Source organism: Gorilla gorilla, chromosome 1 (assembly GCF_029281585.2).
Source record: "Gorilla gorilla gorilla isolate KB3781 chromosome 1, NHGRI_mGorGor1-v2.1_pri, whole genome shotgun sequence".
NCBI classification, from domain to species: Eukaryota; Metazoa; Chordata; class Mammalia; order Primates; family Hominidae; genus Gorilla; species Gorilla gorilla.
Window position 1 is genome coordinate 213,633,198 of NC_073224.2, and position 25,254 is coordinate 213,658,451.

At 55.4% G+C, this 25,254-nt stretch overlaps 1 protein-coding gene across 22 annotated transcripts; it reads left to right on the forward strand.

Annotated features, from left to right (window-relative positions):
- Positions 1-281: 281 nt before the first annotated feature.
- On the forward strand, positions 282-24,675 carry UBXN11 (UBX domain protein 11). Of its 22 annotated transcripts, none has more exons than XM_004025244.5 (16): positions 311-414; positions 3,882-4,006; positions 4,131-4,236; positions 5,310-5,338; positions 6,006-6,104; positions 8,954-9,066; positions 9,532-9,586; positions 10,018-10,094; positions 12,688-12,814; positions 20,995-21,209; positions 21,491-21,568; positions 22,550-22,670; positions 22,787-22,890; positions 24,098-24,171; positions 24,246-24,386; positions 24,466-24,675. In XM_004025244.5, exons 3-16 carry the CDS (start codon positions 4,166-4,168, stop codon positions 24,656-24,658), a joined length of 1,497 nt encoding a protein of 498 aa, XP_004025293.1. In that variant the 5' UTR covers positions 311-414; positions 3,882-4,006; positions 4,131-4,165; the 3' UTR covers positions 24,659-24,675. The 22 variants fall into 22 exon arrangements, with proteins under 22 accessions (XP_018868623.1, XP_018868642.1, XP_018868664.1 ...); XM_055388565.2 differs by lacking the exon at positions 311-414 and adding an exon at positions 528-790; XM_055388574.2 differs by lacking the exon at positions 311-414 and adding an exon at positions 528-718.
- Positions 24,676-25,254: the final 579 nt, after the last annotated feature.

Sequence of the window (25,254 nt, forward strand, 5' to 3'; positions counted from 1 at the left end):
GAAATAAGCTAAGAGGGATAATTCCTCCCAAGATCAATTTAGCAAAATAGCGGCACTGTCGGGATCACACATTCAGGTCCTGAATGTGAGGCTGCCAGCAGTTTCATTAACCTAATCCCAGGCTCCTTCCTCCCGCACCTGAGGGTATGAACGAACCACCCCCCCTCCCGCCCCGCCCCCAACCCCGGACCTGGAGCCCGCTCAGAGCGGTGCATTCTGGGATTCGCCCGCGAAGAATACCGACTCTGTGGGCCAATAGAATCCGAGCACAGGCGACTGTATCCACCTTCGCGGTCTGCAGGTTGCTCAGGCCTCCCTCAAACTAGCCAATGAGAAGTGCACGGGTCCTGGTCGCCTAGGAAACCGCGTGACAACAAGATGGCGGCGCTGCGGGACGGCTAGCGGCCCCGCGTGGTGAGTCTGGCTTAAGACCTTTGTGCCCCTGGAGTCCCCACGCAGGCTGGAGCCCGAGCACCGAGGGCCTGCGAGCTCCGCGGCTCCCACAGGAGAGGTTCAAGACCCTGCTTACCATGACTACGCGTGGAGGCGGAAGGAGGCGACACGGCCTCCAGGGCTGGGTTAGATCGTGATAGACGTCGCTCCCTGAGCGCGTCCTGGGGGCATTAGGGAGTCCTGGCAGCGGGCCGGACCGTGTCCCCGCCAGAGCTCTGGGCTCTGGGGATGACGGATAGGCCGAGGAGGTGTGAAGAAGAGTGTTGTGAGTCAAGCGAAGCACTGAGTTTGGTTCCAGATGTAGAGGCATGGTACAGAGATTTGCTCTCAGAGCCAGGTCTGAAGTGGGTGACAACTCTGCCTTAAGGAGCTTTTGGCCTGAGGGGTAGTCACAGTCCCGCCCTTGGAAGCCCCAAAGTGAAGGAGTTAGGCGACTGTCCTCAGGGCTCCCTAATCTGAAGGAGAAAGAGATATGCCCCTGCCCTCAGGAGTCCCCCCAAACGGACAGGGAAATGCAGCCTTTGCCCTCAGGGGCCCTTGTAATCTGGGAGAAGATTAACCTGGAGACAATGTGTCGGACTGGACTGGAGTGACACTGGAAGTAGGGAAGTCAGTTGGGGGCCATGTGACAGCCCCCAGAATGGGCAGTGAGAGTCCCACTAGGACGGCCGACGGTGGCCATGGAAAGGGGCAGCTATATGTGAGAGAGTTTAGCCTGCAGGGTTTGATGTAGGAGGCAAGATGGCGTTAAGAGGGAAGGAAGGAGAGAAAAAATGTGGTTGGATGATGGGGTCCCATTAAGAAGGGGGAAGTGGGAGGAAGTGAGTTTGACGAAAATGTTGGATTTGGTTTAGGAGTTTTGTTTTTTTCCCTATGACAGCTTTATTGAGATATAATTCACGTATTACATACTTCACTCCTTTAAAGTGTAAATTTCAATTTTTAGTATATTTTAGTATATATTCCATTTATATGAAATGTGCAGTGTGGGCAAGTCTGTAGAACAGAAAGTAGATTTGTGGTTGCCTAAGGCTGCCTTGGAAAAGGGGTGGGGGCTGGAGGGTAAGTTGGGGGTGACTGCTAAAGGGTACAGGGTTTGTTTAGGCTGACGAAAATGTTCTAAAATTGTGATGGTAGTACAGCTCTGTGAATATACTAAAAAGAAATTTACACTGTAAGAAGGTGAAATATGTGAATTATATCTCAAAGCTGTTTTATGAAAAAGGTTGCATACTGTATAATTCCATTTGTGTAACTTTTTTGAAGTAAGAAAATTATAGAGATGGGCCAGGTGGGGTGGCTTACGCCGGTAATCCTAGCTCTTTGGGAGGCTGAGGCAGGAGAATTGCTTGAACCTGGGAGGCGGAGGTTGCAGTGAGCCGAGATTGCGCCATTGCACTCCAGCCTGGGCGACAGAGCGAGACTCCATCTCAAAAAACAAAACAAAAAAAAAGTATTGAGGGGAGCTGGGTGAAGGATACAAAGGATCTTTCTGTACTATTTTCCTAATTTCCTGTGAATCTATAATAATTTTCAAATAAAAAGCTAAAATAGAAGTGAAAAACAAACTGAAGGGGAAAAAAAAGAGCTGGCCAAGGGAAGGGTGCAGGTAGGAGTGAGGAGACCGTTCTGGGAGTGGGGGGATGGAGGTTGAGGCAGGGGGGATACATATGCATTTGAGGCATTGCTAGCAGTTGAGGTGGCTCAAGTGTGGGAGGCGGCAAGATGGGAGATGAGGTCAGGAGACATAAGCAGGGACCAGGTCACCTATATCAAGGAATTATGAATTTTTTTTTGAGATGGAGCCTTGCTCTGTCACCCAGGCTGGAGTGCAATGGCGCAATCTCTGCTCACTGCAACCTCCGCCTCGTGGGTTCAAGCGATTCTCCTGTCTCAGCCTCCCAAGTAGCTGGGATTACAGGCGCCTGCCACCAAGCCCGGCTAATTTTTGTATTTTTAGTAGAGATGGGGTTTCGCCACGTTGGTCAGGCTGGTCTTGAACTCCTGACCTTAGGTGATCCACCCTCCTCGGCCTCCCAAAGTGTTGGGATTACAGGTGTGAGCCACCGCACCTGGCCAGAATTTTGAATTTTTTTCTGTGGGTGAGAAGTGCTGGGATTATAGGCATGAGCCACCGCTCCCGGCCTGCTTTATGTTTTAAGAAGATCTCTCTGGTAGCACATGGGAACTAATGAAGGGAGCCTTGGCTATACAACCCGTGAGGCTGCCCAGACAGGGCAGGGGCTGGGGCAGAGTGGGGACAGATTTGGGAGGCTGGATGGTGGGGGTGAAGAAACTCTGGGCCTGATCCTTGAGGAGGGCTCCTTCCAAGGAAGGGGCAGGGCATGATTCTCAAACTCTGCAGTGAAGGCATTGGAAGCTGCCTCCAGGCAGCATGGATTCCCTTGCTGACTGACTTCAGAAGTAGGGTTGAGGCCAGAACCAGACATCTTCAAAGTGGAACTTCTTTGGATTTGTCCTAAAAAATTTGGTCCAGGCTGGGTGCAGTGGCTCATGCCTGTAATCCCAGCACTTTGGGAGGTCGAGGGGGGCGGATCACCTGAGGTCATTTACTGAATAGAGTAGTAGCCTTCGATTATGTCCTTCAGGTGCACTCCTTTTTCCAGAAGGAAGAGGGAAGGAAAGGAAACTAACATTTATGAGTGCCTCCTATGTGGCAGCAACAGCAAAAACAACAGCAGCCCCAACTCACATTTTTCAGTGCTTCCTTTGAGCTTGGCGCTGGGCTAGACCTTCTCTGTTATCCCTGAATCTGCTCAGAACCCTGCCTGTGCCAGTACTATTACAACCCCCATTTTATACTAAAAGAAACTGAGGATGGGTTACTCTAGTGAGTGGCAAAACCTGGCATCTTAACCTTGGTGTCACATGGACTGTGTCTTTTTTTTTTGAGATGGAGTTTCCCTCTTGTTACCCAGGTTGGTTGGAGTGCAATGGTGTAGTCTCATCTCATTGCAACCTCCCCACCTCCTGGGTTCAAGCGATTCTTGTGCCTCAGCCTCCCAGGTAGCTGGGACTACAGGAGCACGCCACCACGCCCAGCTAATTTTTGTATTTTTAGTAGAGACAGGGTTTCACCATGTTGGACAGGCTGATCTCGAACCACTGACCTCAGGCGATCCACCCACCTCGGCCTCCCAAAGCGCTGGGATTACAGGCATGAGCCACCGAGCCCAGCCCACATAGACTGTGTCTTGATTGAATCCTGCCTGTGGGTTGGCCTCTCTGGCTCTGAGATGTTGGGAGTGGCACCTGGTTTCTGGTGGGAGGAAAGGAGATACTTGGGCTTTGTGTCACCCAGCTGGCTGATGGATGGACAGCCTCCTGGGTAGTAGCATTTTCAGGCTCTAAGTTTGGGAAAGTTCCAGGCTTCTGACTCATTTCTGCATCCCATCCCACCCTCACAGTCCTTTCCCAAGCACCACCAGGCCAAAGGTCTCTCAGTTCAGAGCAGAAAGCCGTATACCCAGAGGAGCAGGCAGATAGCAGAAACTTCCAGAAACCTCTGTGGGGACAGTGGAAGAGGCAAAAGGTACTGCTGCCTAGACAGTGCTTCCCATTAGGAAGAGTAGCCAGGGAAGTGGAAACTTCAGGCTACCCCCTGGGCTTGGAGCCCTGAGTCTGTCCCCAAGGGCTGACTTCCTGCATTCCTCTAGGGAGTTCCTGACAGCTGGATTCTAGAAGTAGAACTATGAGCTCACCTTTGGCCTCCCTTAGCAAGACCCGAAAAGTGCCCCTGCCCTCGGAGCCTGTGAATCCTGGGTAAGGAGCCAGCCTCGGGGGTCTTTCTGTCCCCGCTCCTGTATCCTCTTCCATCCTTCCATGGCCAGAGGACAATGACTCCTAGTGTCTTGGGGAATACAAAGAAGGGCCACATAGCCTTCCCTGACCACTGTCTTTTTCTTTATACCTTCTTCTGGGGCGCCCAACTTTGGATCTGAGCATAAACTGGGTTGTGCTTTTAGGAGTGGCTTGGCATCCCATCTGTTCATTCAGTGTTCATTGATTAATTCTGCAAACACAGATGGTCTACGGACCTATCCTGGGCCAGGCCCTGTGTGGGGTTCAGTAAAGGGAATCTTTTACATCTGTCTAGCACTTTCATGTTTTCAAAACATTTTTTACCTCTCTTCCTTCTTGCTCTTCGGAATACCACTTTGAGTCTTTTTTTTTTTTTTTTTTAGACCAAGTCTCGCTCTGTCGCCCAGGCTGTGGATTGCAGTGGCACGATCTTGGCTCACTGCAACCTGTGCCTCCTGGGTTCAAGCGATTCTCCTGCCTCAGCCTCAGTAGCTGGGACTACAGGCGCGTGCTATAACGCCTGGCTAATTTTTTGTATTTTTAGTAGAGACGGGTTTCACTGTGTTACCCAGGATGGTCTCGATCTCCTGACCTCGTGATCTACCCACCTCGGCCTCCCAAAGTGCTGGAATTACCAGCACTCTAGGTGTGAGCCACCACGCCTGGCCCCACTTTGAGTCATTCTAAGGCCTAGAAGATTCAGAGAGGTTAAGCAACAGGCCTCACAGCCTTTGCAGAGCAGAGCTGGGGCTGAGCTCATGGGCTTTGCAAGCCCTGTAGTCTTCCCACCTAAGACTCTGCTCTTCACCCCTTCCCCATCCTTCTCCACTGGGTGAAGTCAGACACCTCGAAGCCTGTCTCTTGTCTCACCCCAGGCTGGGGCTGGGATTTGGGGCTGGAAGTCCTCCGGAGTTAGAGGCCCTGCTTCCATCTCTTTGAGCTTTGGCTGAAGTCCGGTGCCCAGAGCCTTATCCCTGGTATCATTCCAGGGGCCCTAACTTATATTTCTTCCTTCTTCCTGCCTGGGTTCCCAGGAGGCGAGGAATCCGCATCTACGGAGATGGTAAGTGTGCCCCGCCCTCATGCCCTCTTTGCCTCTCATGTGCTTGCACCTCCTACAGTTGGACCGATGGAGAGAAATCACACGACAAAGGCCCTTGTCAGCTGGAGCAGCGGCCTCCACCGTGTTATGTGCAGCTCCCATGCTGTCCTCCCTGAGGTCTGGGCTTTCCTCCTGGAAGCTCTCAGATTAGGAGGCCCCATACCCTTGGCGCAGATGTTGCCACTCACATTTGAACCCCTTGACCCACTGTGGAACTGGTCAGTGTGTGCCTAGAAACCAAGTGAGGGCCAAGAGATTACCCAGCCCAGGGGTCTGGATCCCAGCCCCCCTTCCCCCTCCAGCCTCCTCCAGTGTGACAGCCTTTTCTCGCGGGAGGCCTGTCCATACATTGCCACCCTGACTCTTGTAGCTCAGGCCTTTGGATCCCTGCCCCCCAACTCTCCACCATGGCATTGGCATTGGCCATGCCAGTCCCCCTGGGAGCAGGACTGGAAGAACTCCAAAACAGCCCCATTCTGGTTGGATCCTTGCTCCCCAGCCTTGTGAATTCTCTCTCAAACTCCCTGGGGCACAGTGCATAGACCGTGTCACGCTGGCGAGGGCCCAGGGCCTGAGTTTCCTCTGGGTCTTGGCCCCAGAGCGGTGACCTAGGCATCCCTGTCTGCAGAAGATGAGGTGGACATGTTGAGTGATGGGCGTGGCTCAGAAGAAAAGATCTCAGTCCCTTCCTGCTATGGCGGCGTAGGTGCCCCTGTGAGTCGGCAAGGTGAGAGCAGAGGCCTGAAGGGTCTGGGTCCTGTCTGCAGGAGGGGGCCCCAGAGAAGGGGCAAGCCTGGGGAGGCATGGCCCTTCCTCTCGCCTGTTTGGTCTGAGGCAGCTGCTTCCACTCCTGGCTGATCGTGGTAGGGACCTGGCTTGGCGTAAAGCCACACAAGCCCCACCCTTAGCTCAGGAGGCCGAGGCCCAGCCCCAGCCCCAGGCCAGGCTGTGGCTATAGTTACCAGATGTGATATCAGTGGGCTCAGGATTCAGGGTCAGAGAGGGATGAAGAGCCTGAGGGTAGAGCTCAGCTTCCTGCTTCTGCAGGGCTCTGGCAAGGCCCAAAGTCGCCTAGACAGTCTGCTTAGCTTGGCAGAGGACTGTGGCAATGCTGAGCTCATGGAGGCACCTAAAGTGGGATGGGGCTAGTCAGGGTGGCTTCCCAGAGCGGGGATTTAGCAGGTCTGAGAAAAGGGGAGACATGGGCAGGCAGGGATGAGCCCTGCAGAGTGCTGGGCGGGATCTGGGGATGCTGGAAATAAGGTTAGAACTTTCCACTAGCTCACTAGCTGTGGTATCTTGAGCAAGCAACTTCACATCTCTCTGTCTCTGAGGCCTCCTCTGTGAAGTGGGCATGGGAACAGCGAGGGCAGCGTATTGGGAGAATTCAATGAGATGCTCCTCGGTGGAAGGCCCCTGGCCAGCGCTTGTCACACGAGGTGCTCAGCGTGCTCAGGTGCTCAGGTGGCTGCCCATCAGGAGGCCAGCCATAGGGAAGGGCCTGATGATCCTCCCCCAGGCTCCCTCCATTTTACCGGAGGAGGGAATTGAGGTGGAAAAAGGGACAGGAAGAGCCTGGCCTAAGGTTCCGCGGCCATTTCACCACAAAGCCAAGATCTCCTATACCCTGGCTGGGGTCAACTTTCTTTTTTATTTTATTTTTTTTGAGACAGGGTTTTGCTGTGTTATCCAGGCTGGAGTGCAGTGGTGCGATCATGGCTTACTGCAACCTCAGCCTCCCAGGCGCAATCAGTCCTCCTGCCTCAGCCTCCCAAAGTGCTGGGATTACAGGCATGAGCCACCATACCCAGCCAGGTCACTTTCAGTAGTAACCATGGCAACCAGGTTCTCTCTTTGAAAGAGCTCCAGGTGTCCTCTCCCTGCTTTCCCCTGTCATCCCCTCCTCTCCCACTCCCAGCCAATATCTGTCCCTACCAAGGTAACAGATGAGGACTTGCCTGTCTTATTTTACTTCTCTGCCAGCAGTGTCCTATACTGTCCACTGCTCAAGCTCTTAGGCACCAAGCTGCTGCCCTCCCATTACCCTCCGCTTCTAGGCTCTGTCTCTTAGCTGTCATCACCACCTCCTTTTTTCTCTCGGGTTTTTTTTTTTTTTTTTTTTTTTTGGAGACTGCCTTGCTCTGTTGCCCAGGCTGGAGTGCAGCAGTGCAAATCACTACTTACTGCAGCCTCGACCTGTCAGGCTCAAGCAGTCCTCCCACTTCAGCCTCTCAAGTAGCTGGGACTACAGGCACACACCACCATGCCTGGCTAATTTTTGTATTTTTAGTAGAGACAGGGTTTCTCTATGTTGCTCAGGCTGGTCTCGAGCTCCTGGTCTCAAGTGACCTGCCCGCCTCGGCCTCCCAAAGTGCTGGGATTACAGGTGCGAGCCACTGCACCCAGGCCCTCAGCTTTTCAATGTGATGTTCCTCTGGCCTGGATTCTCCTCTGTGTCCACTGTGCCCCGGTGAGCTCACCTGCACTCCATGTGTAGACAGTTCCCAAATGTTTGTCAATTAAGATGCATTTAACTATAAATCAAAGAAAACCCTTCCTCAGCCAACAAGAACATTAAGGAAGTTTTGTTATCCCACATGCAAAGAAATCCTAAAGAGGCAGCTCCAGGGGTGTTAATTCAGTGACTCCAAGACATCATCAGGGGCTCAGGTTTCTCCCTCTTTCCACTGAACCTGCCTTGGCATGTCAGCCTCATGTGGTTGTAGGATGATGGCCGCGGTTCCTGCTTCATACATAGAAAGGACACTGTCTAGGGGAAGAAAAGGAAAAGGCCTGCTTCTTCCTGTAGGTTTCTCTTCTTTTCCATTTTCATACTTTTTTTTTTTTTTTTTTTTTTTCCTGAGACAGAGTCCCTCACTCTGTTACCCAGGCTGGAGTGCAGTGGTGCGATCTTGGCTCACTGCAACCTCCGCCTCCTGGGTTCAAGCGATTCTCGAGTAGCTGGGATTACAGGCACCTGCCACCATGCCCGGCTGATTTTTGTATTTTTAGTAGAGACAGGGTTTCACCATGTTGGCCAGGCTGGTTTCAGACTCCTGGCCTCAAGTGATCCACCTGCCTTGGCCTCCCAAAGTGCTGGGATTACAGGCATGAGCCACCGCATGCCCGGCCCTGGCTCCTGTTTTCTACAGCGCCCCGCGTTCTGGCTTTGTCTGGCAGTTTGCCCGTGGGGTGTTTGCCTCACTCCTCTATCTGCCGTTTTGCGTACCAACTGGACACTAGATTTGGAGGTTTGATTAGATCGAGGGTGAAATTTTTGGCAATGCTTCAGGGTGATGTCACCCATATGTTACACCACTTCCTTGTATATGTTGGACAAATTACTTGATCCCTTTGTGTCTCAGTTTCCTAAAACAGTTCATTTACCTCCTGGGTGTGTTTCAAGGATTACAGGGGGTTGATCTACATGAAGTGTTTAGAACAGTTCCTATGATGCCAGTGGGAGCTGCTCTCAGTACCTTCATTTCCATTCCTGGGACCCCATCCTCCTCCCTCCCCCCCACAACTCAGCCTCGGCTCTAGGTCTGGGCTCTAAAGACTTTGTGTGCTTGGCAGTCCCTGCATCCCATGACTCGGAGCTGATGGCCTTCATGACGAGGAAGTTGTGGGACCTGGAGCAGCAGGTGAAGGCCCAGACTGATGAGATACTGTCCAAGGTGGGGCTCCAGGTGGGAGAGGACCAGGGGCCGGTCTGAGAGGTGGAGGGACTGGGCTGGGGAGGCCAGGAGTTGGACTAGGGTGGGTGATTCTAGAACCATCTCCCACACTGACCTGCCCAGTTTGAGGACCAGGTGTGGCCTGGGCCTGATCTAGGTCCCTGTGACCTGAGCCGAGAGGCTGGGGGGTCTTCCCCTCAGCTAAGCAGGACCCAGTAGACCCTGGACTGGGTGGCACAGTGGACTGCTGAGCAGAGCACGGCACCCTCAGATGTGGGGGTCCTCAGGTGTGGGCCGCACCTCTCCCTACCTCAGAGGAACTGCGAGGGTTATCTGAGGTCCGGGAGAAGTGGCTGTGCCAAAGGGTGGCAGGAGCTTGCTGCTCCCCAGCATCCAGCGTAGGCAAAGCTCTGGAGCTTCCTGTCTGGGCAGGGCTCTGGGAACCACAGGCCCTGTGCTCTGTGTCTTATGCTACAGGATCAGAAGATAGCGGCCCTAGAGGACCTGGTGCAGACCCTCCGGCCACACCCAGGTAGGGGGCTCTTGGAGGGCTGACCTGCGCCCCCAGTCAGGCACCTCCCCTGGGCCCAGGGCTCCTGGAAGCTTCACAATGGCTTCTGGCATCAAGAGCATCAAGCTGACTACTTGGTGGGGTCTGGACAGCTGAGCCCACAGAGGGGCTGCAGCATATCCAGGACAGTGCTGGAGTCACTCCATGCCCTCCTACATGGGACCGAGTCCCATCTGAAGTGTGGAGGAGAGGAGGCTCTGAGGGGAGTGGCAGCCTCCTAGGGCCCGTCAAGGCACCGCCACGGGGTCAGAGGAGAGGCCAGAGAGGTGGGGGGCCAAGAGGCAGTTCTTGGGGGATCCCCAGAACAGCTTCTCCAGATGACCCTCAGGGCAGAGGTGACCTGGCAGTGTCTTGCTGGGGCAGCTGAAGCCTGTCCCTGTCTTTCCCTGAAGCCGAGGCAACCCTGCAGCGGCAGGAGGAACTGGAGACGATGTGCGTGCAGCTGCAGCGGCAGGTCAGGGAGATGGAGGTGAGAGAGGTGGGCCCCGGGGGATGCGGGCAGCCAGCAGTCCCCAGCTCTTCACGGCATATTCCTCAGGAGCTGGGTCCGAGCCCACCTCTCTGGGCCTCTCCTCGTCACATCCCACCCAGGGACCCTGCCCTGCATTTCCCTACCCAGGACTGGCCCAGACTTTAAAGAGCCAGGGAGGTGTCTGGGGCTGGGGCACACCCCTGCTTTTGGGCCCTCTGAACATGCCTCTCCCCTGCTTAGCAGACCTCATGGCTCCCACTGAACTGAATTGTACAGTCCTCGCTGTGGCCCCTGCGGGCTGGCCCCTGCATGCCTCTTCATCTTAGCTTGAACCACTCTCCCCTCCAGCCATGAGGCCCTTCCTCTGGGTCTTTGACCTCATGGAGCTGCTTCCCACCTCAGGGCCTTGGGCTGTGCTGTTGCTGTTCCCTCTGCTGAAATGTTTCCCCACCTCCCCCAGGTCAGTTCCACTGTCCTCCTCAGTCATATCCCCCAGGCCTCCTAGGCAGGTTTTCCATCCCGTGCTTTCTCAGTACCTCATCTCTCTTCCCTTGTGGGACTCTGAACTCCACAACGGAGGGAGCAGTTTCCTCCTGTATGTCACTGTGCACCCAGGACCTAGCACTGAATTGGTTAAGCAATTTGCTGGCTCTGGCTGTGACTTCTGCTCACTGGGGACTCAGTGACCCCAGTCACCTTTCTTTCCCCCACTCACACACCCATTCAAACAGCAAGGGAACTAGAGGGACACCAGGCACAGAGAAGGGTCCCAGGCACGCATGGGCCCTGCCAGAAGTTCTTCCTGGGATTCAGCCTCTCTCCCTCTCCACGCAGAATTGGTTTCCAAAGTCCCAATCTAATTTAAAACCTTGGCAGCAAACCTCCAATTGCAGCTGAGAGCCCTTCCCACTCCAAGCTGTTCATACCTGGGGTTGTCCCCGAGCAGTGGCCACAGGCGGTGAGGGCTGCACCACAGCCTCGGGGCAGGGGCATGACTGCCCTTGCATGCTTCTCCGCCACACAGTTATCACTTCATTCATTTAACAGCCTCATCTGGAGGATCTGCTTGGGGCAGGCCTGGGGCAGAGCATGACCAAGACAGACATGGTCCCCCGCCTGCATGAGGCTGCCAGTCTGTGGGGAGGGGAACAAACGAGTACACAGGTACACAAGTACAGAGAGTGCTGTGACTTGATGAAATGGGTGACACCACAGAGGCAAGTTGGGGGACCACCTGCGGGGGTGACATTGGGCATGATGTCTGGTGAGTGAGGAGGGGAACGGGGTAAGAGGATCCAGGCCTTAGACAGGGAAGGTGCCACTTCCCGCCACGTAACTTGGCTTGTGGTCGGTGGCTGTGTGAAGGAGGGAGAAGAACGGGAAAAGAGAAGAGGTCGTGGGGGCCTCATCACATTGGAGCCGCCCGTGGTTCTGGCTGGATCCTGTCCCGAAAAAATGGGAAGCCATTGGAAGGCTTCAGTTTGAGAGGTGGCATGACAAAAAGACCACCCTGCTTTGTGGGGGTGGGTGGTGTGGGTGAGGAGAGGACGGGGGAAGCAGGCGCCGCCCCTGGATTGTCCAGGAGAAAGATGATGGTGGCTTGAACTAGGGTGGTGGCAGCAGATGGAGCCCAGTGGATGGGTTCCAGGCTGCATTGGAGGGGGCACCACAGGCCTTGTGGGTCATCCTGGAGGAATGGGCCACAGAGGATTCCCAGGTGGAGGGGGTGCCATTTCTGGAGACAGGAAAACCTGGCACGGGGGAGGTTTGACAGGGGGACAAGAGCCACAGCCATTAGACATCCAAGTGTGGACGGTTGGAAATGTGAGTCTGGAGCTCGGGTGAAATCTGCATAAATACAAATTTGGGTTCTGTCGTATATATTTGGGAGAGCATGTGGATGGAGCTGGGCCTCCATGAGTTGGTGTTGGATAGGAAGGGGAAACGGTGAAGGAAATTGGAAAGGAACAGCCCAGGAGATGGGAGGAAAACTAGCAGATGGTGAAAGATAAAGACAGAAATGTGCCCATGCGCTTGGCAGCGGGTAGGTTGGTGGCTGCAGCACCTTGAGCAGTTTCAGAGAGGTATGGCGATGGAGCCAGGTTAGAGTGGCTTGAGAAAAGAAGTCGGGGTGTGGACATGTAGACAGTCCAGAAGTTTCCTGTGGCAGAGGGGACATGCGGCCAAGCCCTAGGGAGGCTGGCACATGGTTCACATCCCTCAGCCCTGCCTCCTTCTCACACTTGGGCCAGGCCATATGATTCCTGCAGCCAAGGAGGCTGACCTTACCGAGCCCTCGCATGGGCTGGGCGCTGACCTGAGTGATCTTACTGAGCCCTCCTCACAAGCTTATGTGGCAGGAACTGTCACTCCATTTTATTAGAGGAGTCGTCTGAGGCTCTAGGGACTGAGGTGGCTTTCCAAGGTCACAGCCAGGAAATGGCAAGATCCCCCTACTCATCCCTTTGTCTGGTCAGCTCTGGGGGCCCCATTGCCTGCAGACTGAGGCTGGGCTTTGGGCTGACACTGACTTTCCCTGGGAAGGGGCTGAGCTGACGGTGCCCCTGCATCTCCCCCTTCTTTCCCACAGCGGTTCCTCAGTGACTATGGCCTGCAGTGGGTAGGCGAGCCCATGGACCAGGAGGACTCAGAGAGCAAGACAGTCTCAGAGCATGGTGAGAGGGACTGGATGACAGCCAAGAAGTTCTGGAAGCCAGGTAGAGCAGGGCATCCGCCCCAGGCCCTCTTCAAAAGGAATTCTCCAACAGTTTGCTGTTGGCCGGCAGCTCCCCAAGAGGCCTATCTCATTCGTGCCCGGGTCCCTGACCCAAGACTCCCTGAGAGCCCACAACTTGCCCCTGAGACAATGTGGGAGCAGCCTTGGCCTCCATCACTGACCACTTAACCTGCTGGCCCACTTCTCCGCGGTCCCACCTCTGCTCTCTCTTGCTCATCTGTCAGAGACCCAGAGATACAAGAGGTAGCAAGGCCTTATTTGCCTCAGGTTACATAGTCTACAAAACGCCACCAATCTGGAAGCTGTTGCCGTTTTAAAAAAAAGCAATCCTTCTGTTCTAGAAGCTGCTGCCAAATTCCCAGGTTTGGCCTCCCTCTCCAGGTTTGCTTATGGCCCTTGGAATCCACCTGGTTCTGTGGGCCCCTACCATGTCTTTTTTTTTTTTTTTTTTTTTTTGAGACGGAGTCTTGCTCTGTCACCCAGGCTGGAGTGCAGTGGCACGATTTGGCTCACTGCAACCTCTGCCTCCCAGGTTCAAGCAATTCTCCTGCCTCAGCCTCCTGAGTAGCTGGGATTACAAGTGTGTGCCAACACACCCAGCTAATTTTTGTATTTTTAGTAGAGACGGGGTTTTACCATGTTGGCCAGGCTGGTCTTGAACTCCTGACCTCGTGATCTGCCCACCTTGGCCTCCCAAAGTGCTGGGATTACAGGTGTGAGCCACCACGCCTGGCCTACCATGTCTTATTTTTAACTTCTAATATCTAGAGGGATTCCTCCCACAGTCCCCTCCTATAGACCCACAGATTTGGGTCCATAAAACTGGCCATTTCTGAAAACCAGGCCCATTCTCTTCAAAGAATGGAGATTGTCACCCAAAAGATGCTTCTCCAGGCTCTAGAGTCAGGCACACCTGGGTCCTCAGCTCGACTCTACCTCCTATCCCAAGTGTGACTTGGGCAGATGACCTCTATTCACTTCATCGACAAAACAGGAGTGTTCTTCCCTGGGAGTTACAAGGAGCAAATGAGTTAAACGCAGAGCGCCTATCTCTGGCCTTGCAGCCATTGTTGTTTCCAAAGTCTGAGGGCAGGGGTGGTCCCACGGGAATAGGAGCACAGCTTCCAAGGGGGCCATTTGGAAGATGACGACAACTTCTTGGTTTCCTGCTAGGTAAAAACCCAGACTCCAAACATGAGAATCCTGCCTCCTGTTTAGGCCTGGGCTCTGGCCGGATCCCCCCAGATCTCAGGGTCCAACGCCCTCACTGCTTGTTCTCAAAACATCATTTCCCATTTTTGTGCCATTTGCAGCTTTCTTTTTTTTTGAGATGGAGTCTTGCTCTTGTCGCCCAGGCTAGAGTGCAATGGCACAATCTCGGCTCACTGCAACCTCTGCCTCCTGGGTTCAAGCGATTCTCCTGCCTCAGCCTCCTGAGTAGCTGGGATTACAGGCGCCCACCACCATGCCCGGCTTATTTTTGTATTTTTAGTAGAGATGGCGTTTCGCCATGTTGGTCAGGCTGGTCTCAAACTCCTGACCTCGTGATCTTCCCGCCTCGGCATCCCAAAGTGCTGGGATTACAGGTGTGAGCCACCGCGCCCAGCCATTTGCAGCTTTCAAAGCATTTTATTTTTTCTTTTCTTTATTTTTCTTTTTATTTTTTGAGGCAGGGTCTCACTTTTGCCTGGGCTGAGTGCAGCGGCACAATCATGGCTCACTGCAGCCTCAACCTCCTGGGCTGAAGTGATCCTCCCACCTCAGCTGTCTGAGTAGCTGGGACTGCAGGCACGTGCCACCACACCCAGCTGATTTTCTTTATTTTTTGTAGAGACGAGGTCTCGCTACGTTGCCAAGGCTGGTCTTGAACTCCTGGATGCCAGTGATCCTGCTGCCTCAGCCTCCCAAAGTGCTGGGATTACAGTTGTGAGCCACTGTGCCTGCCAGCATCTTCATAGCCTTGACAGGGGCCAGGAGTTACTCCATTTCACAGATGGGTAAAGGGAGGCACTTAAGGAGTCTATGGACTCATTATTGAGGGAAGAGAGGCAAGACTTAAGGCTGACAGCCCACTGTAAGGCAGTTGGTCACTGAGGCAGAAGATGAGATGATGCCCAGCTTGAGGGTGGGGATGGTGAGAAGGGATGGGCAGAGAGATTTAAGTAGAATCCGTGGCCTTTGTGTCTTTACATGAGGGAGAGGACCGGAGGATTCAGGGATAACCCGAGGGAGCACAGCTGCGGGAAAGATGCTGAGTACACTTGGGACACAGCAAAGCTGGGGGCTGTGCAGTCCCTATGATGCTAGGAAGGGGAGCGTGTCCCTGCTGCCCAGGGCACTGTACGCCCAGGCATGCCAACTCCAAAGCTCTAACTGAACCCAGGGTGGGTGTCGTGGGGAGAGTTCTCGAGGGATGCCTGGCATCAGTGAGAGGTGAGGCCCTATCGGGTGGCTGCAGGTGCTCTTAAGAATGTCTATCCTGGATCTAGGCCAGAGGCCCACAAGTGCCCCACCCTGGGCCCTGCCATGGCAGGCTGGGCTCAGGCTTCAGGTAGGCCTGCCATCTTGTTGCAGGGCAGCCTTCCTCCTGGCCAGGGGGGACCTCCTTGCTCCTTTCCAGGTGGCTGGTTTCTGGACCTGGCTCTGTGGATTCCTACTCTGCCCTGTTTGGTTGGTTGTGCTCTGAGTGCCTCAAGTCAAAGTAACTTGTGAAAAACCCTGCCCTCCATCTTGGAGGCCCTGGCCATATATGTGGTCCCTCCGTGCGTTCTCTTCCTTCTTTTGTTTTTTGATTTTTTCAGCATGGGCGGGGGCCTTGATTCGGCTCTTTCTGCCAGATGAATGACGTTTTTCGTCGCTAGCAGCTTCTGTTCCTGGGACATCTCTCTCCTGCGTCCCCGTTCCTCTCTCCCCAGGTGCCAATCTGCTCCTGCCCAGGGGCCTCAGGCTCACAGCCTGGCGCCTGCTGGCCTGCCTGACACTCGGCTGGTTGCTCTGCTCTCCCTCTGTTGGAGAGGCTCCCACAGGCGCTGGGGTGGAGGCCTGTGGAGGGTGAGCCAGGGCCGTCTGTGCCGAGCCAGGGGGGTGATCAAGCTTTCTGGAGCCTGGGCCTCCTAGGGAGGAGGGCCGGTGGGGCCATGAAGGGGCTTGGCCTCAGGCTGGATCGCTCACTCTCCCCCTCTCTCTGCCAGCATCACAGAGGATGCTGTGCCAGGTGCTTCAGGGTCCGTGGAGACATGAAAGGGACAGTCCTGCTCTGGTCACACGCCACTGGGGCCAGGTGTTGGGCCTCGGGGCTGAGAGCTCTGGTCAGCTCTGAAGTTCTCACTTCCCACCCACCCTCTGCATCTCTGAGCTCCTCACTCCTCACTGCTTCCCTGTTCCCCTGAGAATCCTCACCCTCTCATCCCCCTCTGAAATCCCCACTTCCCCTACCCAAGTCAGTCCCTGCCTCCCTCCATGGCTCCACCTCTCCCTGCCAGCACCCCACACGCCTCCCTCCTTCCTCTCAAGCCCCACACTCCTGAGTCTGGGTTGGAGACCCCCTGACTCCGCAGCCTGCGTGACTTGCCCCTGGGCTTGCCCTTCAATCCCAGAGCCACCTGGCTTGACCCCTCCCCACCTGCACTTCTGCCTCCAGCCTTTGCTCCTGCTCTGTCCCCACAGAGCGCCTTGCCCGCTTCCCTCCCCTCTGAAGCTCAGGGCAAATCCAACCTCCGCCAGCAAACTCTGACTGCCCTGTGTGGGCTGTGCTGCTCTGTGGGGAGGGCTCTGCTTGAGGGAAGGGGCTAAAAGCTCTGACTGAGGCGGGGTTCAGGTCGGGTCAGACCCCAGATCAGCAGATCGCTGACCCCCTCTGAGTTCATTTGCTCCTCAGTCGTGCTGACGGGCTCCTAGGGCCACTGAATGGATGTGGTAATAAACTGTGACAGCCACTGTCACCTAGCTGTTGTCATGCATGTCCCAGTGCTTGGCACATGGGCAAGGGTGCGTGTAGCTGCATGTGATTGGCTGTGATGCCCGTGTGCCCAGGCTTGGATGATCAGAGCACATTGGGACACTCATCTGCACATGATGAGGTGGGGACAGGGTGGTGCGTAGCTCAATGGCAGGGGCCAGAGAGAGCTGCAGGTGGGACCCGGCAGGCCTGAGTTCAGATCCTGCCAGTCCAGAGGCTGGTTGAGTGCTCTGGCGGGGACCAGACCTGCAGGGCCTCCTTTCCTGCACTGGCTCCTCTGAAGAGCAGAGTGACTGCAGTCAAGTCCCCAGAGCGGGGCCTGGCTTGCAGATGTGTGGTAATAGTGGTTCCACTTCCTGTTGCAGCCGTCTGTGCCTGAGGGTCAAGGGCAGGCACATGGAGGGCGGCACCGCGTGAGCTGCCAGGGTGACGTGGGCACTTGTGCAGTGAGGGGCTGCCACCTCTCCACTGAGCATGGTAGGGTCTGGCCCTCTTCTGGGCTCCACAGCCCCCACAGTGATACTTACACGTGCCATTGTCGCCATTTGCCGCCCCGTCTTCTTCACTTGAGTCTGAGCCTGAGGATGGCAGGACCCTGGGTGTGGGCATCGCCATGATGGGCAGGGCCTAGCAGAGCATGGGTGCTCAGACATTGCTGGAAAGCAGGATCCAACCCTGCTTCTAGTGGCCCAGCCGCTCTGGGCCAGGCCCAGGGCTCAATGCTCCTGAGCTCAAGGGGTGCCCAGCATGGCTGGAAGGCAAACAAGCAAGCAGAAAGCAGCGGCCTGTGACGAGGGCCAAGGGAGTAGGCGCAAGGGCTCCAGGCATGCAGCCTCAAGGCAGGTTGGGGGTGGCTCCTAGCAAGGCTTCTTGGAGGAGGTAGGGGTGAGTGGGCACAGCTTGAGCCCAGCGATGAGTAGGCGGTGCTAGGGACAACAACAGCCACCATCTGCCAAATGCTTCCTCCAAGCCTCACAGCAGCCCTGTGAAGTGTGGAAACTTTTATCGTCCTCATCGTACAGAAGAGGAAGCTGAGGCCCATAGAGGCCCAGGGTTACAGAGCTCGGAAGTGCCCTGCAGTGCCCACCAGAGCACAAGGCGAGGGGCATGTTGAGGGTTGGCTGGGTGCTAAGTAAGGGTCTTGGGAGTTGGGACAAAGAGCTTGGACTTGACCTCCCTTCTCATTTTAATACACTCGTGGGCTCTCAAAGTTGGATGAGGCCTCAGAGGTGATCTCGCAGCATTGCCACTCTCCCTGGAAAAGGGACCCCAGTAAGCAGCCTCTCAAGAACCAATATTGAGAGGCAGCCTATGTGATCACTGAGCACTGAGGCTGAGTCACTTGGGCCCTGCAGGCTGCATGATCTGGGGCGTGACAGCTCATAAGGCCCAATTTCCTTATCTGTAAAACAGAAATGGTGATGCCTGCCTCCTGGTGCTTGGCACAGGGCTGTCATTTACAGACAGGTTCACCAGCTGGATCTTGCAGGCAGTACAGGGTTCTTACCATCTCCCATTGCACAGAAAGGACGGCTGTGGCTCAAAGAGGAAGTGCCTTTCCATTTGAGTTCTGCTGCTAGCTCAGGGCAGACCTAGGACTTGCCCTCTGACCTTCCTCCTGCTGTGTGACTCCCCAACTGCACCTCTCTCCATCCACGGGTCAGGCCTCAGTTGAACCCTGGTGGGGTGGTGGGGGCTCACTGGCTTCACAAGGCCCTGCTGTGGTAGCTCTTCCCACCTCATTCTCTCAGTGCTGGTTTGCCCAGAGCTGTGGTTCCTTCTTCCTGGCCCCTCGTCTCATCTCCACTCTATCATATCCAGCATCTGCCTGGGCCACCTGCTTTTGCTTCTTTAAGCCAGGGCCGTTTTCTTGGCAAGCTTCTCTCTTCCCCTTCGTCGTTTCTTGGCATCCTCCCTGGTCTCACCCCATCCCATGTCAACTACCCATGTTCATCAGCCTGAAAAACCCCCGGCCCTGGGAGGCGGCAGGAGCATTGAATTAGGAGTTGGTGTATTTGGTGCTCTTCCTGGCTCTGTCTGGTCTGATCAGGCCATGTCATCTGACCTTTCTGGGCCTCACTTTCCCCATCTATAAAGAAGATGGAGCCCTGGTAACACAGCGAGACCCCGTCTCTACAATTTTTTTTAAAATTAATTAGCGGGGTGTGGTGATGCCTGCCTGTGGTCCCAGCTACTTGGGAGGCTGAGGTGGGAGGATCAGTTGAACCCGGGAGGTCACGGTTGCAGTGTCATGACTGTGCCGCTATACTCCAGCTTGGGTGACAGAGGGAGACCCTTTCTCGGAAAAAAAAAAAAAAAAAAAAAAGAGGGTTGAGGCAGGCATTGTATGAGATGATCTATTGTTCTATTGTTTTTAGGTTTGCCTATTTGTTTTTAAGGTAGTTGTTAAAAGAAAATAGTGTCTTGGTATCATTCTGTTAGGCGAGTTTTTCCTGGGAATCTCAGGGACTATGGGGGGAGCCCCTGGAGGGGCTGGGGGCAGGTATAGCCCCTTCAATGGTAGGAAGTATAGGGGAGAGGAGAAGGCCAGCTGGGGCCTACCATTTCACCTGCTGCAAAAGCAACAGGAAACACATCTGCACCTCCCTGGTACAGCCACTGCACCACTGAGAGGAAAGGAATTAGGTCCCCAGAGCCCTGACCCACATCCTGCCGCAGCCTGCTTGTCCTGTTGAAAAACAGCCTCTCTGAGGCCCCAAAAGTTATTGGTGTGTTGTAGGGCACACCCAAACAGATGACTTACTTGGGGGCCAGGTCCCATCAAAGATGACAGAATAGGCCCCTGGTCTGTACCCAGCCAGCATCTACCTGCCCTCCACCTTTCTGCTCTGTTGTCTGTCACGGCTGTCCCCACCGCTCCGTATTCTCCCCTGAAGCCAGTGCACAGCTGTATGTGCCACACATGTTTCAGAAGAGGAGGCCAGAGCTTTGTCAGCTTCTCAAAGGGGTCTGTGACCCAGAAATAGTTGCACAACCTAAGGTCTGTCCCATATCTGTTCTGGCCAGCAGCTGTCCCTACATCCTCCCTGAGAGCCATCTGTCCCTCTTCTGACCTCCCTCTCCTGATGGTGCAGATGGGTGGGGGAAAGAGACTTGAGAGTCAGCCCCGGCTCCCTTCCCAGTTCCTCCTCTCACCAAGTGGCTTGGGACGAGTCATTTTTCATCTCTGTGGGCCTGTTTCCTCATGTGTAAAATGGAACTAAATAACCCCTGCCTCAGCCTGGCGTGGTGGCTCACACCTGTAATCCCAGCACTTTGGGACACCAAGGCGGGCGGATCACCTGAGGTCAGGAGTTCGAGACCAGCCTGACCAATATGATGAAACCCCATCTCTACTAAAAATACAAAAATTAGCCAGGTGTGGTGGCTCATGCCTGTAATCCTAGCTACTCGGGAGGCTGAGATAGGAGAATTGCTTGAACCCAGGAGGCAAGGTTGCGGTGATCCACGATTGTGCCATTGCACTCCAGCCTGGACAACAAGAGTGAAACTCCATCTCGAATAAATAAAAATAATTACCCCTGCCTTAAGCCTCAGGGTTGGCGTAAGGACCATGTGTGCAAGGTGGAGTTGGGCACAGTAGCAAACATGGACAGCGTGCGTGTTCCAAGCTGGCTCTTACATGGTTACTTCTTGGAGCCTTACAGCCATCTTAGGAGGCAGATACTACTGTCATCCATTCTAGAAGAGAACGCTGCAGCACAAGCATTAAATGACCTAAGGTCACACAGATAGAAGGGAGGAACTGGGATTTGAATCCAGAAGGCCTCGATCCAGAGCTGGGAGCTCTGCCCTGTGCTTTTCAGCTGCCAACCCAGTGCCTGACACAGATCTGGGATCAGATCCTGCTTCTGCTCCTTACTAATGTGTTCCTCACAAGCCATGTAACTTTCTCTAACCCTCAGTTTCCTCATCTGAAAAAATGGAGGTGATTATAGCCTTTATAGATAGGCTTGATAAGAAGTGGGAATGGAATATGGATAGTAAACCCCTAGCACAAAATAAGTGCTCAATAAAAGACAGCTGCTGTTATTATCTAGCGTTGTCCTTCCTTTTCCCCAGGCAGTCAGTTAAGGAGACACTAAGACCACTGCCCAGCTTGGGAGGGAGCCACAGAGGCTAGGGCTGCTAGGGACATGACAGCCAAAAGGCGGCTCATAGGTGTCTGTCCTCTTTGCCAGGGGACTCATTGGCGCCCCCTGAGGTGGACTTTGACAGGCTGCTGGCCAGCCTGCAGGATCTTAGTGAGCTGGTGGTAGAGGGTGACACCCAAGTGACACCAGTGCCCGGCGGGGCACGGCTGCGTACCCTCAAGCCCATCCCGCTGAAGCTCTACCGGAATGGCATCATGATGTTCGACGGGCCCTTCCAGCCCTTCTACGATCCCTCCACACAGGTAGGAGCGGTGTTGGGGGGGGTGGTGCTGTAGTGCCCCTGCTGCCCACTGTTAGTTGGGGATGATGAAGCCAGCTCACCCCAGGCCCAGCCTGCCCTCCACGGGGCACCCAGGCCCACACACGACTTGCAGAGGCCCCTCTCCCAAGGCCTGGGACTCTGAATGTTTCCAGAGTGCGGCACTGGGTGACCCTGGATCTAGGGCCTGCCATCCAGACCAGTGGCAGGGCAGGGTGGGCCCAAGGCCCAGGCCACCCCCTCACTTTTCCTCTCCCCTTGCAGCGCTGCCTCCGAGACATATTGGATGGCTTCTTTCCCTCAGAGCTCCAGCGACTGTACCCCAATGGGGTCCCCTTTAAGGTGATGAGCTGCTCCTCAAACCACACCTTTGGGGATTTTGAAGGGAGTGGGGATACACAGCCTCCCCAGGCACCTCCCATTCTGAGGGGAAGCCACTGCACTCCCTGGGGGACCCCAGTCTGATGCCTTCCAGAAGGATAAGTCTGAAGCCGGGCTGGGAAGGGAGCGGAGAGGCCCGAAACAGAGCAGCAGGCAGCGCCCTCTGCTGGCACCCTGGAGACAGCCTCAGCTGCGGGGCCACTGCCTTCTAGTCCTCCCCAGCTTTCAGGACACCTTGACAACCTGGGGTCCCTGCAGAAGTGGCCCGGCTGTCCCCCCAAGTCTCCTGAAGCTATCTGGGTAGGGTGGGAGGCAGTGCTGTGAGCCACAAATGCAAAGCAGAGGGGACAGATGTTGGGACTCAAAGACGTAAGGTAGAGCTGGCCCCATGGGTAGGTGCCACCACCAGAGCCCATGAGGCTTCGTGTTCTAGAAGGTGGTGGGTTAGTGCCGCACTGAGGGCGTGTCCGGGAGGGAACATGTGTCACCAGGGCTCAGGAAACAGCATGAGTCATGACGCGGGGGTGTTTAAGGCATTCATGCCACAACGGGGGCCTCGGAGCTATGCCTTGATAAGGCAAGTGAGGTTACATGTACGAGATGCGGTTTGTGCTGCAGACTGGAAAAAAGCAGGGGCTTTGTCCTCTCCTGACCCCCTCACACTCTGCCTTCACAGTAGGCTCCTGAGAGGGGGATCTCCAAGGAGGGTGTCAGTACTGCAGCTTCAGCTGGCGTGGATAGGGTGCTTACAGGAGCAGCAGGGCTGAGGGAGATGACAGCAGTATGAACCGTGGCTCTCCTGAGGCCTGGGTTTCCTCATATGTAAAATGGGGGTTGCATTAGACCATACCCTTGGCCTGTGTTTAGGCAAATAGGGATGAAAGTGGGGCCAAGGGCTGAAGAGCTGGGTCCGCTGCCGTTGTCGCCCTTCTTTCTTGCCAGGTGAGTGACTTGCGCAATCAGGTCTACCTGGAGGATGGACTGGACCCCTTCCCAGGCGAGGGCTGTGTGGTGGGCAGGCAGCGGATGCACAAGGCCTTGGACAGGGTGGAGGAGCACCCAGGTGAGTTTGGCCTCCAGGCTGAGCCAGGGGGCTGGGGGACTGCAGAACAAACTCCAGGGGGGCTCCACCACCACTCATAGTCCTTCCTGGGCCCCGGTTCCCAACTCTCCCTGTAGGCTCCAGGATGACTGCTGAGAAATTTCTGAACAGGCTCCCCAAGTTTGTGATCCGGCAAGGCGAGGTGATTGACATCCGGGGCCCCATCAGGGACACCTTGCAGGTGAGGCCAATGCTAACTCCCCCAGCCCTCTTGGGGGAACTTTAGCACCAGCCTGGTCCAGCCTGCCAGAACAGTGTCTTGTCAGAAGGCTCAAGCTTGAGGCACCTGATGAGTCAGTCCCTCAGAGCTGTTGCTCCACTGTCTCCTGGAAACTGTGAGGCTGGCGAGGGCACTGGCTGGGCCCCGGAAAGCAGGTGGGTTAGCTGTAAGAGGGCTAAAGTCAGAGTCCAGGCCAGGGGTGAGCCCAAGGCCCAGGCCACCCCATCAAGGTCTAGGCCAAAATATCCAACTCAGTACTGGGTACTCCCTTCGTGGTTGCCTCAGACTCTCCTTGGCCCTCATCATTCTGTCTCCTCGCTCCCTATTCTGCTTCTCCTCCTAGGTGTCCACCTGTAAAAGGCACCAAACCTTAGTTTCTCAGGCCTCCTCTGCCTCCCTCACCCACACATTGCTAAGTCCTGTCTGGTCTGTCCACCCCCAGAACTTCTCCCAGATGCATCCCTTCTCCACATTCCCACCACCCACCACCCTAGTCTAGGGTCCAGAGTGTCTCTCCCAGACAGCTGCCTCCCACTGCCACTCCTGCCCCTGCTGACCATCCTCCAGGCTGCCTTCCCTGTTGAAATGTTCCAGTGGTTCTTGAGATAAAGCCAGGTTCCTTATGCTGGCACTCAAGGCCCGTCCTATATTGCCAGGCCCGTCCTCACACCAACCTTTTCCTTCCAGTCCAGTTGAGCCCCAGCTTCAGCCACACATAATGCTGGCAGTTGCCCAAATGTGTCGCCACCTCTAGGAAGCTTTCCCTGACCCCAGGATCTTTGTTGATGCTGTCTGGAATATCCCTGCATCCATTTCATTTCTAAGGACTCCCATTCATCCTTCAGTCACAGCTCAGTTGTCATTTTCCGAGGGAAGCCTTCCCTGACCCCAGGCTGGGGTGGGCTTCCAGCCTGATCATCGTCTGTGTGGGGTTCTGTCTCCATTAGACTGAAACGGGGGGTTACCTGGGGGGAACCATGGGGCTGCCTCCCAGAACCTTCTTCCCCTTCCATTGCCTCTCCTCTGGCCTTGGTTTATACAGAACACCCCCTCCCGCTTTGCTCACTGGTCTCATCTGTCCCTGGTCAAGGATGTGTCCCTCTAAGGTTTGCGGGGATGACTCAAATGGGGCCTAGGGCTCTGTCCACCCTCCACTGATACCTTCCAGAACTGCTGCCCATTGCCTGCCCGGATCCAGGAGATTGTGGTGGAGACGCCCACCTTGGCCGCTGAGCGAGACAGGTGAGGGCGGGATGAGGAGGTGAGGGCCTGGGGGCGTTGGGTCACCGAGTGCTGATGGCCTCTGGGCTGTGCAGGAGCCAGGAGTCACCCAACACGCCGGCACCCCCGCTCTCCATGCTGCGCATCAAGTCTGAGAATGGGGAACAGGCCTTCCTACTGATGATGCAGCCTGACAACACCATTGGGGACGTGCGAGCTCTGCTAGCGCAGGCCAGGTGGGCGCAGGGCAGGGCCAGGGCCACAGAGGGGCTCTGGTCCCACTGCCCAGCCTGATCTGCTCTGCCTGGTCCCCAGGGCCATGGATGCCTCTGCCTTTGAGATCTTCAGCACATTCCCGCCCACCCTCTACCAGGACGATACACTCACGCTGCAGGCTGCAGGCCTTGTGCCCAAAGCAGCACTGCTGCTGCGGGCACGCCGAGCCCCGAAGTCCAGCCTGAAATTCAGTCCTGGTCCCTGTCCCGGACCCAGTCCCAGCCCCCAATAAAGCGCCCACCCCCTCAACCAGGCTCTTGGGTGGGCCATCTCGCCAGGCACGTAGGAAAGGCCTGGGACCAGCTGGGCCAGGGAGGGGGCGGTGCCGACCCGCCCCTTGGTAACTCGAGCCCCGGCTGGTGGGCCTGGCTGCTGGGTCTTTGTCTTCTAGGTTCCTCTTTCTCCCAAGAAGGGCTAAGTGGATCCTGTGAAGGGAGGGATGCAGTGGGGGGAAGGAGCTGGCCCCAGCTGGGTTTACATTCTCAGCTGGGACAGCAGAGCCTCACTGTGTATGTGTGCAGCCAGCGGATACCTGTGCACAGGCACAGACCCACCAACTCGTGGGGACACTTCAACACCGCACAAAGCCATTTTGCCACTAGACCCATGCCCCCAAACTAGCAGAACTGCAGCTGGGTACCCACCTCCCACGATACACTCATTCTTAGCCATTGTGCTCCAACACAGGTGCATGGGATAGCCACACTCACAGGCATGCAAATATGCACTACACGCCAAGGCACAAGCATGATATGGACACATGCATGTGAACTGGAGGGTGGCCCACCCAGACATCTCCAGAAACCACTGGTCCATACAGGTATTTGT